Source organism: Calypte anna, chromosome 6 (assembly GCF_003957555.1).
Source record: "Calypte anna isolate BGI_N300 chromosome 6, bCalAnn1_v1.p, whole genome shotgun sequence".
Classification (NCBI taxonomy): Eukaryota; Metazoa; Chordata; class Aves; order Apodiformes; family Trochilidae; genus Calypte; species Calypte anna.
The window spans coordinates 25,429,477-25,442,446 of NC_044252.1; the positions used below are offsets into that span (position 1 = coordinate 25,429,477).

General features: G+C 50.8%; 1 protein-coding gene across 1 annotated transcript; it reads left to right on the forward strand.

The window, feature by feature from the left end:
- Nucleotides 1-2,971: 2,971 nt before the first annotated feature.
- Nucleotides 2,972-12,760, forward strand: DUSP5 (dual specificity phosphatase 5). The gene is made up of 4 exons (XM_008490172.2): nt 2,972-3,504; nt 7,671-7,813; nt 9,259-9,478; nt 11,414-12,760. The coding sequence occupies exons 1-4, from the start codon at nt 3,111-3,113 to the stop codon at nt 11,812-11,814; spliced, it is 1,158 nt and encodes a 385-aa protein (XP_008488394.2). The 5' UTR covers nt 2,972-3,110; the 3' UTR covers nt 11,815-12,760.
- Nucleotides 12,761-12,970: the final 210 nt, after the last annotated feature.

Genomic DNA, 12,970 nt, shown 5'->3' on the forward strand with positions numbered 1-12,970 from the left:
AAGCTCCTTTTGAGTTCTGTCCTCTCCAAAAGGCAGAATTTTACTCTTGAACAAAAAAATCAATCAATGTCTTGCTGGATGCTGTGCCCTGGGTTGGTGATCCAGCTGTGCCCCCCAGGAGCTGGGGCCACCCCTCCCCACCTGCACCGCTGAAGTTTCCCTTTGCAGCACTGTGAAAAGGCAGAAACAAAGAGCCCGGAGGAGGTGGGGAGGGAAGGGAAGAATGAGCTAGGTTAGGGGAAATAGAGCCTGGAAGAAAAGGAAAGGACCAGCTGATCTGAAAGCCCCGATAAAAGCCCGAGACAAAAGACAAAAGAGCCTGGGAGACTAGCAAGGGGAAGAGGGAGGAGGAGCAGAAAGATGGAAGAGAACGTCAGCATTAATGTTGTAAAGTGTTGCAGGGAGGAGGGGAGTTTCCTACCTAAAGCAGAGGGTGGCTTCAGTTACTAAATCACCTCAGTTTACAGGAATCTAGCCCCTTTTTCCCTTCTGGCAGGGAGCAACTGAAAAACGAAGGAGCTGCTCCAGTAAGTAAAAGTATCCATGTCCACTCCACAGCCCTGACAGCAGCACATCCAATTGCTCATCTGTTTCCAAGTACAACCGAGTAATTTTGCTGGTGGGCAGAGAAGTCAGGGACACACTGTGTCCAGTACCCTGCAGCTGAGGAAGCATTAGTGGTGCTGTTGTTAGTCTTGTTATTTTCTTCTAATAAAAAGGTGGTCATGACTCACTCCTTAAGAAACAAAAGCAGAGCTGTAATCTACTGAAAGGCAGTTGTTTGGATGCTCAGCATTAGGTGTGTAAAAGGAGGAAGGTCAGCTGCAGGTCAGGTCTGGTGATATACACCTTGCTGCCTGCACAGGCCTAACTTCAGCTACTCCCCAGAGATTTTATTTTCTGGGTTGGTACTATTTGTTCCCTACTTCAGACTAGCACCTCAGCCAGGACTGTGGGGAGAGGGGTGGAAATCTCTCTTTCCCACCCCTCCACATTTCACTTGGGTTTCCTGAGAGGAAATGATGCTCTGATGTGACTGTGTGGGCCCCCTCCTTCCTCCCTAGAGGGAGGAGGGCACCAGCATCTGCCTGCAGCCCCTCTTCTGCACTGGAATCAGTTCTCCAGCTGGGCTGTTACTGGGGGCCAAGGCTTGAGGGAGTCAGGCTCCTTCTCAGGGAGGAAGAAACAACTGCTGAAGCTGGGCAGGGAGGCTGGGAAGGCAGATATTGTTCAGACAGTGCCAGAGGTTTCCTGTGTGAGCAGGAATAAGTCCCTGCATCGCTACCCGTGATGGATTCCCCACCTCAGGAAAAATACAGAGAAGGAATCAGCCTGGCCATGGGGTGATGTGGAAGTTTTTGGCATGGCTGTGGTGATGTTTCTCATGGTGGGGATTCACTTCTGGCAGGGGGTACACTGGCTCATGGGGATGTCTATCCCAGCCATGCCCAACTGCCTCCCAGAGTGGGTGCAGGGGGAGGGAAGGAGCCCGGTGGCTGTGACAGCAGTGTCCAGGTGAAGACAGCACCCACGCTAAGAGGCTCTGTGAACATCTGCCCCTACCCACAAGGTATTTCTATTTTTGCTCCAACTCAAACCCTGGCTGACTCAGAGAAAGGGAGGGGGGGGGGCTGGGGGAGGTCAGGTTAGAAGAACTGAGCCAGAGGCTGCAGGGGGGATTGAAAGAGGAAGGGGTTCTTCAAAACTGGGAGCTGCTATTCTTTCAATCAGCATGAACGTTTTCCTCTCACAGCCTCTTTCATGCTTTTTGGTTTCAGCTGCAGGCAGTGTGAGGCAGGGATGGCACTTCCTGCCTGCTGCTGAGGTGAGCATACTTTCAGGGCACCATCAGAATAAATGACACCCTGCTCTTAGGGAGCTTCACTGTCATCTGTCTGGGCTGTAATGAGCGCCGCTGGAGCTCATCCTTTTGCCTAACTTCTTCCAGGGATTTTAAGTTCCATTTTTGGTCACTTCGCAAAATTTATCTGCAAGAAAAGGGCAAGAGCCAAATTTATGAATTCCTGTGTGTCTTAGGAGTGCAGTTTTTGGACACAGGCACAGCCTGAAGTCTGTAGTGTAAGTCTTGCAGGTCCTTGTTGCACAGTCTTGCAGCCTAGAAGTCACCCACAAGGAAAGGGATGTAAGACCCCTGCAAATAGCCATGCTATCAATTTTTCTGTTGCAGGTGGCCCTCCCATCCCTGATCTTTAATTCTGCAGAAATGACGCATCTTGCTTTGTCCCAGGCTGCTACGCCTTGTTTCTTCTTTTGCTACCAGATTGCAAACCTAGGGCCAGGTAACCACATCCTCTAAAGTGTTACCCAGGCCAGTCCACAGTTACCAGAGCTGTCTTGATGCAAACTCTGGCCCAGACAGGGAACCCAGCTCTTTCCAAGGGCATCTAGCAGCAGGCAGAGCTGATCCCCTGAGCAGCAGCGCGCTTGCATCGAGGTGCGGGCAGACCTGCCTGCACTCGGGCTCTGCTGGGGGTTGGGACGTACAGAGTGAGGGGGAATAAGGAGAACTGAAACCTCCTTTGTAACCTGATATGAGAAACCTGCCTCAGAGTTGCCCTTCTTCCTTTCCCTTCTCTCCTCTCCCCCCATTCCACCCCCACCCCCAGGCACGCTTCCCGGTTCTCTGCGGTGACCGGTGACAGGGGAGCGGTGATGCTTCGATGAGCCTCAGGCCGATGACTGGAAAATTTTTGCGGCGTTTTTCAGCTTCCTCTGCCTCCGAGCCTGACTAACGCTGCCTGCGCGGCCGCAGACGCGCCCGCGGCCCAGGGAGGGATAGAGGGGGCACGGAGGGAGGGGATGCCCCGCCGGGGACGGTACACCGGGCGGTACGGGGCGGGGGATGCCCAAGTTTGGGAGGCGGGCGCGTCACTCCCCTTATATGGGCAGTGTCGTCATGGCCCGGCCTCCCATTCATATAAATCCCCGCTGGCAGCGGTTGGGATTCCCTGACCGGGCTCGGTGCGGTGCGGCGGTACCTCCACCACTCCCTCCCGTCCTGCCGCCGCCGCTGCTCCCACACTAGCTCCGGGACACCCGAGCGAGCATCCTCCTGCCCCGGCTGCGGCGGGGCGTGACCCTAAGCCGGCATGAAAGTCACGTCCCTCGACTGCCGGCAGCTGCGGAAGCTCCTGCGAAAGGAGCCCTCCCGCTGCCTGGTGCTGGACTGCCGGCCCTACCTCTCCTACTCAGCCTCCTGCCTCCGTGGCTCCCTCAACGTCAACCTGAACTCGGTGGTGATGCGGAGGGCCCGCGGTGGGGCCGTGCCCCTCCATTTCGTGGTGCCCGACGCCTCTGCCCGCGCCCGGCTGCTGGTGGGGGGCGAGGGGGTGGCGGGGACCTCCCGTCTGGCAGCCGTCGTAGTGCTGGACCAGGGCACCGGCCACTGGCAGAAGCTGAAGAGGGACAGCACGGCTCAGATCGTCCTCAACGCTCTGCTCTCCAGCCTGCCGGAGGCCGGGGCCAGGGTCTGCTTCCTGAAAGGTGAGAGGAGCAGAGGGTAAAGGAGGGGGGGGAGGGGCTGGGAGCAGCGTCGCGGATCCCCAGAGTCTTTTCCCCCGGTGTTCTCCTCCCCTCTCCTCCGCACAGCAGTTAACCTGCTTGTTGGTGGAGAGCAGGGAGGTAACGCCCGGATTTCGTTTCTTTTCCACCCACTGGAAGTAAATCCCGGATAGGCTCTGCGGGATGAGGCTAGATGCCTTTCCGCTCACCCCCGCCGCATGTTTAAGAGGCTGATGAAAAGCAAAGAATATTAGGGAAGAAGGGTAAAAGTAGCAGATTTGCAAAGGGAGGGTGATCGGGGCTGCGTGGGAAATAAAACCAGAGGAGAGCCGAGGCCGCAGCTTCTCGCTCTCTGCACGGTGTCCGGGAGGTCGTTTTGGGCTCCCGAAACCCGGGAATCGGTGCCCGCTTCTCCACTCAGGACGAAGAGTTTTCTCTCTCCATCGGGCTGGCAGGGGAAACACCCGAAACTCCGGGCTTGTCGGGGGACATAAATACCTCCCTTTCTCACGTGTATTATAGACATTTGATTGCGCTTCTTTGTTTCCTTGCGTTGTAACTCGGGGATAATAAAACGATAAAAATATACCAGTCCGCCCTTTTTCTGCCCGCTTATCCCTGCTTCCCCCACATTCCTCCTGCCAGCGCCTTTGTCCTTTTGCCCCCTCTATGTTCCCTTAGCCCCTCTTTCTCCTCCGTCCCTGCCCTGGGAGCGGGGCAGTGCCCGTCCGTAACATCGCACCCCCGGCTGCCAGGGACGAGGGGCTCCCAGGAGCGGGACCACTCCGCAGGAGTGTCTAGTTTCATAAACAGTCACCCTTGCCCTATTGTGAGGCCATGGGGAGCTTATAGATGGAGGAGAGAACCGGGCGATGTTTCTTGAATAAACTCTGCCCTTTTGTCTTCAGCGGCCAGGATTAATTAGGTTTTTTCTAAGCGTTTTATCACACTAGTTTTTGTCCTGATGTGTCCAGCTTGTGCCTCTTGTAGTGATCAGTGCCCAGAGGGCATCACTGCTGGGATGGACTCACCTCTAGCCTGGGTATTGCCCAGTACCAAGGGAAGGAACAGTCTCCTAGGGCATTTTGACACCACCCTGGTTCTGTTTGGACACTCCTGGCCTGCTCCGGGGTCTGCCAGGTACCCCAAAAGCACCGATTCCGCTGCTGCAGGGCAGTGGTACTTGGCATTGTGCTGAGCCAGGCAAATTCTCAGGGACTCCATTAAGCTGGAAATGAAGAAACGTGTCTAGGGTTACGCTGGGAAGTCCGTGGCAAACAAGGGGCTGAATTAAGCTCTGCTGACTCTGAGACTGCTCCTTTAGCCACAAGATCGTCCTTCCCTCCTCATGTACCAGCCCCATGCTTTGAAGTGGTGACTGTGGCTGTGGGCAGTGTATCTTGGGTGGGGTTTTGATGTAGGCTCTGATTTATACCTTGTGTGTGTTGCAAAGCATCTATCTTGAGAGTCTATTTCAGGATAAACCCCCCCCCCCCTTAGTGGACAGGAAAGTTTCCTCATTTTCACTCTGTTTTTCCTCTTTGCTTTGCTGGGAGTGCTCTGGGTTGCAGGATCAGGCCTGTGAAGTCCACAGCTCCCTTTCAGATGCGGTGTGGCCCGAGGGGTCAGTGACTCAGTGGGCTGATTCACCCAGGCCACAGAACTCCATGAAGCTGTTGTGGTCCAGGGGAAGATCTCTGGGACAGTGGGGATATAAATCATCCTCAAACACTGGGCACATTTCAGAAGAAAGGGCCCCCTGGGGGTCTGTAGCACCGACCTTGCAAATAATGGACTGTAAAACCACTAGAAAAAGCATCTCCTTAAGGTTCATCCCCTTGCATTCCTGTTCTCCCTGGCTGAGGGGGGAGCTGGAAGAAGGTGCTGGGTTCTCAAGGGCTTATTTTAGAAGTGACAGTGAGATTAGGTATGAGCACCCCCACCACCTCACCATCCATGGGATCTGGCCCCAGGCAGGGCAATTGCTTTCAGTGTTCCCTCACTTTCTGGCTTCTAGGGGTAGAGTGTGTCACATCTTTCACCTGTGTAGGTGCAGTTTCATTCTTGGTGAGCTCAGCACCAGCAGAATAAGAGTGGTTGTGCAGGCGAGGGAGGGAGGAGGGGGGAGACCTTGCAGGAAGATAAAATAACAGATATTCCCTTGGGTGCTGACAACGATTTTATTATTTATTGATTAAAACCGAAGAGCAGCCCAGCTCTCTGTGATGAGCAATCTAGTATTTGCAGAAATGACCTCAGGGAAGCGAGGTTGTGTGGGGAGGGGGAAGAGAGGAGATTGCTGGAGGATGGGATGAGAAGATGACTCACTGTAAGAATGGCCTGCAAATATCCTGATCCCCAAGGCTTGTAATTAACCATTCACCAGCTGCATGCATTAGCTGCCCCAGAGACATGAGACACACGTCTGTTCAAACACACGCTGATTTGGTTCAGGCAGATTTCTGTGCTCATTCAAGAGTAAAACCAACAATACCGGAGTGTAAATGGGATAATGACTATTTATAGAAACTGTACATAATTTTCCTATGCAATGGCAGTGGCTGGGGGGACAGTGGAGATATAATGTTGGCTATGCAAAAGCAGAGGATTTAGAAGTCCACTCCATGAAGGGCAGGAGATCAGGAGAGCAGAGGAGTCTGGAGAGCTGCTTTTGTTTGACTTGCAAGTTGTTAGGGATATCATTTTACCAACTCAGTTGTTGTGGATATCATTTTATCACCACCACCCCCTCATGGTCTCCACAGTCACTTGGCTTCTTGATCCACTGCTGTGAGCTCTGGGGTGAGCCTGAATGTGGCTGGGTGGGGGGTAGGAGGAAAGGTGCAGGTGCTGAGTGCCAACTGACTGCAAAGTCGCTCTCCAACCCTCCGTCATGGAAAACAGAATTTCATCACCTTTAGTGGGCTTTGAATGGTGCCGGCCACTTGCAATACAAGGACCCCATGGTGGGGCTGAGTGGGCGTCAGTAGCACGTCATGAATGTGAGCACACATCTGCTCACATTGCAAACAAATAAGACATCGGTATTACGGGGCTGAAATGTCAGAGGTAGCTGTACCGGGCAGCCCTGGCAGCGGGGTCCCTGCGGCTACTCAGATCTTCAGCCCTTCCTTTGTTTCGAAACACTTCCTTGCACAGGGGCACCTGCACCGGCACCACTTATCGGGGTGAAACAGTCGCAGATGAATGAATCACATCAGAGGGTTTACTTTCCTAGCCTTGTCTACTCGAGGGTCACACTGAAGGATTATGGATCTAGCTGTCTGAGAGCTTTCTCCATTCATTTTCTGTCCACAAAACCACAGGTGGCAGACACGTGGCACACCATTGACATTTGCAGGATGCGTATTCTACCTGATTTATTCACATTCGTTTTGGAGATTGTGTGCTCCTAGTCTGGAAACAGGCAACCTTTAGCTGTTACCAAACTTTGAGTAACAATGTAATAATAATAGGCTTAATTCCTTTTCAGTAGCAATGCACTGAATGATTCAAATGCAGTATTTAACCATGCAGAATAGCTCTTGTGGGGCTATTCAGCTGTCAAACGCTGTCACAGGATTTCATTATGTTTCACAGCTGTTATTTAATAGATTGGTTTCAGCGTGGCTGTCTGTTACCTCACTGTCTCATGCATTGTTTTTAATGGCACAGTTGCAAGCATCCCCCTCTTGTGCTCATACACATTCAAAAAATGCAATTTTGATTTTTTACGTTGTCACAGAGTATATGGGAGTGACTGACTTAAAGAGGATGACTCCTGAGTACAGAAATCGCTGCCTCAAACTCTGGAAATAGCGCTCACATAAAACTCCCTCCTGGGAAGGAGTTTAGTCCCTGCTGTACCGGAGTTAATGGTTGCTAGACTCAACAGAATTATAGTCGCTAACAGTTTTAATCTGGATCCACGGACTTTTTGCAAGTTAATAATTGTCAGCGATATCAGAGGTTTGTCTTCCGGTGCCTAAAGCGTTGTAAACAAACCTGAGTCCCCAGGGGAGGGCTATCCCTCATTAACTCCCCAGGGACCGTCGCTCTGCAGTGCCATCCTCCTGCATTGAAAGCGCAGGAGCTTTAATTAAACGAAAGCGCAAGCATTCATGTCTTTGTTTTTTTGTTTTCCTTAGGAGGATATGAAACATTTAACTCGCAATATCCTGAGTGCTGTGTGGATGGAAAACTCATTTCCCCGGAGAGGACTGAGGCGGAGAGAAACCTCACCAGCCACTGTGAGAAGCAGAGTGCCAACCACAAACCCGCTTACGATCAGGTGTGTGTCACGGCTGTGGCGGGTCACCTTCCCCTCGGGTCCTCTCCCCTCCTGTCACCAGGCTTTGTTGCAGCCTGGCTGGGTGCTGGGGGCCCTTGTGCTGCTGTGGGCTGTCAATAAATGGTCTCAATCCAGGTTGGCAGCTTGTTTGCTGAACACGAATCCCTGTGTGTTCTGCTGGTCAGCATTGCCTCCACCTGGCTTCAAAATTAGGCAACTGAAAGAGGAAAAACATCCTCTCTAGCCCCTAAATTGCGGCTGGGACCTGTCACAGCCAGGCAGCACTGGCTGTGAGCAGCTCCCACGTTCCCAGGAGACATAAACTGAGCAGGGGAGAGGCTGCCAGAGGGGCAGATAAAGGATCAACCTTTGCTGGTACCTCCTCTGAGACTCTAGGAGGGACCTGGGGCTGGTGGAGGGGACTGGGGCCATGGGGCTGCTTCTGAGAAGAGACAGCAGCTCCTAAGAGCTGCCTTTGGACAAGGAAGTGGGGTATTCACCGGGGAAGTCACCATGCACCCGCCCTGCCTGGGGAATACAACCCGAGGTGTCAGCCTGCGGTCGGGGTGCACATTTCCGGGCACGGAGGGAGACCCCGAGTGATTCCCCAGTGCCCCCCTGGGACCACCTCACCTCACCCCCCTCCAGTGGGTCCCAGCTGTCCCCAGTGTGTGGGACCCATTGAGCAGGCAGCTCGGTGGGGTGGAAATCTGGTTTCTCACAGCCAGGGGCTGGCAGCAGCTCTTGAGCATCATGGAAAGTTACCTGTGATCTCTGAACCCCTGTGTCAGGTGATGGCTTTCTTCTTTTGCAGTTTTGTCACTCTTTTTGTGTAAGGAGGAAATCAAATGTCATCTTGGGGTGGGTGATATGGTGGGTGCTGTGCCCTGGAGAGGCATGGGGGTGCTGAAGCTTCCTCCCTCTGAGCCCTGCTGGACTATTGTGGATGGGGAGTCTCACTCTGATTTTTTTTTTTTTTTTTTTTTTTTTTTTTTTTTTTTTTTTTATTTTCCCTTTGCTTCACCTTCGGAGGTGTGAATGGAAAGGCTGAGCCAGAGCAGCCTTTTGCCTCCCCCCTGCTTGGACACAGCTCCCCACTCACTTCACCCATGTTTCAGTGTAGACTCTGAGGGAATGTCTCTCACATATGAAAGTGTTTTGGGTGCGTCCCAAGGGGCAGCACTTTAAAGAAAGCCAGAAACATCCTGCACACATGAGTGGGCTGGATCTGACTTGGTAGCTCACAGATGTGGACAAGAAAATTAAAACCTTTCCTGTGTGGGTTTGCCACCACAGTGATTCACTGGCCGGCAGCACTGGGATTCAAAACCACCGGTGAGGGAGAGAGAGGGTACCCACGCAGGCACCTTTCCCTTTCTCTTGTGAGTATTAACACTCAAATTCCCCTGAAAAAAAATTATATGTTCCTTCTCTTTCTCTTCCAGGGTGGTCCTGTGGAAATCCTGCCTTTTCTCTACCTTGGTAGTGCCTATCACGCTTCCAAGTGCGAGTTTCTTGCCAACCTGCGCATCACGGCCCTGCTCAACGTCTCCAGGAAAAGCTCAGAGTCCTTCACAGACCAGTATTGCTACAAATGGATCCCAGTGGAGGACAGCCACACAGCTGACATCAGCTCACACTTTCAGGAAGCCATTGACTTCATCGGTAGGTCCAAATAAACAAAATTCCAGATCTTCATATGTTTTAAATTTGTTTATTTTGATGGTAGCTTTCTGTATGTTCCCAGAGGATAGAAGAAAAGATTAAGTTCCCTCCCTTCCCATCTGTCCTGACAGAGGGATTTTGTTAAGGAAGGAAGGGGGACGTTTAGAGCAAAGCCTCTCTCCCTCTCTCTGGCTCAGCAGGCTGGAAGGCCAAGGAAGGAAAATGCCTCCTCTTGACTGCTGTCAGGCAGTTGAGTTGAATGACCTGGGTGGTTTTATTTCCTTTTTAAAGCAAGCGTAGGTGTAACTTCAGCGTGACAGGAAGGAGAGAAGCATGGCTGAACAACACCAAAGTCTATTGATTTCTGTAAAGGAAAAACCCATACTGGTTCCTGCAACTCACATTCCAGAGCCTGTAAAAGCCAGGTGTCACTTTAATACTTTGTTGTGCTGGGATAGCTTAAAGCCTGGTCCTAGAAATCCAGGGTAAGTGAGCAGCACACTGGCCATGCGAGGTAGTGCAAAGAAGAGGCTTCTGAGAGGCACAGGGTGATTCTGCTGGGGTGGAGCAGCCCCAGCCAGAGTGGAGATGGTGTTGAAATCACTGCTGCTGCTCTTCAGAAACATTTTGTAGAGAAAAAGAGTAAAGTTTACAGACTTGCTGGACTCATTGCTTGACTGAGTTTGAGTCCTTCAACACTGCAGGCAAAATTACAAAAATGTGATCTGAAAGAGCCCTCTGAGCCCTTCCTGACAAAAGACTGATCACACCATTCAGGGAAATGCTCAGGGCACTCTTCTGTCCCATCCCCAACATCTTCTGAGTTGTTGAGTCACTTAGAAATTTCTCAGCTTTTGAGAATTACTTCAGTTTTTACTTTCTTTTAAAAGTGTGCATGTGGTTTAGATGCTGGGGATGACTCAAATCCACATCTTCCTGATTTTGTGTAGTTAAATATAACTGGTTGTGGTGACACCAGTCCCCCCCGGCAGAGAATCGAAGACGGGCAAATGATAACTTTCTCAGCTCTGTGTTGTTTCAGTGCTATGCATTGAGCAGTTTTCCATAAATTGGAGCTTAAACATATTGCTCTAGGCAACACAGCAGAGAACACTTATTTTTGAGTTGAATTTTTGTGTGGAAAGAGCTTATTTTAAGCACAGTCTTTTTAATCCAATAACAATCATTGCGTTGTGTGAGTAACCACAGTGGCTCCTGTTGTGTAAAATGGGTGCTTTGCATAAGCCTTTTATATCCTGACTTAAGGCCAAGCATCCTTTAACCAGGCTGTAATTAGCAACTGCCTACCAGCCCTTGTGTGCTTTGTGGTGAGGCCCCAGGGAGTGAGTGAGCTCAGCCTCTCCACCCAAGGGTGCCCAGCAAGGGCTCAGCTCCTGGTACCACTGTTTGCTGTTAACCAGCCAAGCATGGAATTAAGTATGGACTTTAGAGAAAAGTCCTTTTTTTTCTAGCAATGCTGATGAGAGAAAAGGAACACTGCAGTTCTTTGAAAAATCTCATGATGAGAGGGCTGGCTGGGCTGGGCTTTCATCAGCCCTTTGAGCTGCAGGTAGAAAAATGCAGGTGCAGCAAACATGAGCATTGCCCAGATACCTGATCTCTGTCTCACAGTGCTCTACAAAGTGAGTTGTTCCAACAGATAGACACATGGGAAGGAGACAGGGAAGAACTCCCCTTTAAAAAAATGCAGAAAGAACCAAAGGAGGACCCACAGAGCCTGAAATCTAGTCTCATCTGCAGCTCTGCTCCACCTCAGGATGAGTTTTGTCCCCTTTTAATCTCCATGGACTCTTAGAAACCAACAGCAGAGCAACCCCCTTGCTGGTTGTCTGTGCTCCGGTACGGAACACGTTACAAGTGTCCTCTCCATCCCCAACCACAACTGATGTCTGCAATTACTTTTTTTTCCCCTAGATTATGTCAGACGAGCAGGGGGCAAGATCCTGGTCCACTGTGAGGCTGGGATTTCCCGCTCCCCCACCATCTGCATGGCCTATCTCATGAAGACAAAGAAGCTCCGTCTGGAGGAAGCCTTTGATTACATCAAGCAGCGCCGGAGCCTGATCTCCCCAAACTTTGGTTTCATGGGCCAGCTGCTGCAATACGAGTCGGAGATCTTGTCTTCCACTCCCAACCCACCTGTCACCTCGTGCAAAAGAGGAGCTGCATCTTTCTTCGGAGAGGAACTGACACTAGGCAAGAACTTTGAAGGGTCATGTTTTGCCTTTCCTACCTCAGTGCTGAGTTCTGTGCCCATCCACTCTCCTGTCCACCAGCTGAAACTCAGTCCCGTGACAGCATCTTCATCCTGCTGAACACCATGGGGAGACAGGAGCTGGTGTGGTCTTCTGATCTGGACTGTGACTCCAACAAGAACATTTCATGAATGTGCAATAGAGAAACCTCATCAACTTAGTCTGAATCAGAGTGGTTCTCGTGGGTCATACTTTCCTGTATGCTGTGACTGCAAGATCGATCCAAGTGCTCTAAGTGTGGCAGGTTTTCTGAACTTCAATTGTCCTTTTTTTAAAGAAAAAAAAAAGTTGTTGGGTTTTTTTGTTTGTTTGTTTGTTTTTTTTTTAAGATTTTTATCCACAAAGTGTGCACCCACTACTGTATTTTCAGATTCCTGAGGAGCAATGAGAAGTCCATTTAGTATATTCTCAAGCCCCATCTCCTTCCCTCCTTGTTTTTGAAAAGACCCTTATTTAAAGTTTCAAGCAATAAACAGCAGCAGCAGGGGGAAGCAAGCAGACAGAACAGCTCTTCCTTTACCATGGCAGAGGTGCTGGGAGTAAATATTCCTTAAGCTTTTTCTCCAGCTTTCCTCCTCTCCAGGGGTCCCCCCTCTCTTGTGTCATGTTTCAGGGAGTAAAGGGTGGTGGGAGGGGAGATCCTTTCCCAGAACACTGTTGCACAACCAGGTGAAAACCCCTTCTCCTGTTCCAGCCTCTGAAGTGTCAGGTATTGACCACAGCAGTTACTGGATACCAAACCAGATGGGGGGACCCATCCAGGTGTGGCATTTCCAGTACCTCTCCATTTGCCTTTGTACTGGATGTGCTTTTAACTAAAGCAGGGAACTTAACCTAAGCTATCAGGTACCCTGCTGAGCTATTATCCTCCCATCCCTTTTTTCAGAGCAGCCCTAGAATACTTGAACGTCTCCACTAGTCTTCACTAGCCTCACTCTAGTTATTTCCCTCAAATGACACTGCTGGATTTTACACAAAAAAAAAAAAAAAAAAAAGCCCTGACAAGCTCAGCTCCAAGCCACCTCTTCCTCCACCCCTCCTAAGTGTTTCTTATGTGTATTGTGTGTGGTCAAGTGGTCTTACTCAGTGTTACGTGGCTTGCTTAGCCTCTGTGGTCACCTTCTAGCCAGCCTTCCTCTGTGAAAACTGGTCACATTTGTTTGTTTGCAGTGAGTTCAAAATGAGCAACTGTCTGTTGACCTTTTACATTTTTTTT

Coding starts and splice junctions, on each gene's coding strand:
- DUSP5 (XM_008490172.2), top strand. CDS start 3,111: ATGAAAGTCACGTCCCTCGACTGCCGGCAGCTGCGGAAGCTCCTGCGA. Junction 7,814..9,258: donor ACAAACCCGCTTACGATCAG/GTGTGTGTCACG, acceptor TTTCTCTTCCAG/GGTGGTCCTGTGGAAATCCT. Junction 9,479..11,413: donor GGAAGCCATTGACTTCATCG/GTAGGTCCAAAT, acceptor TTTTTCCCCTAG/ATTATGTCAGACGAGCAGGG.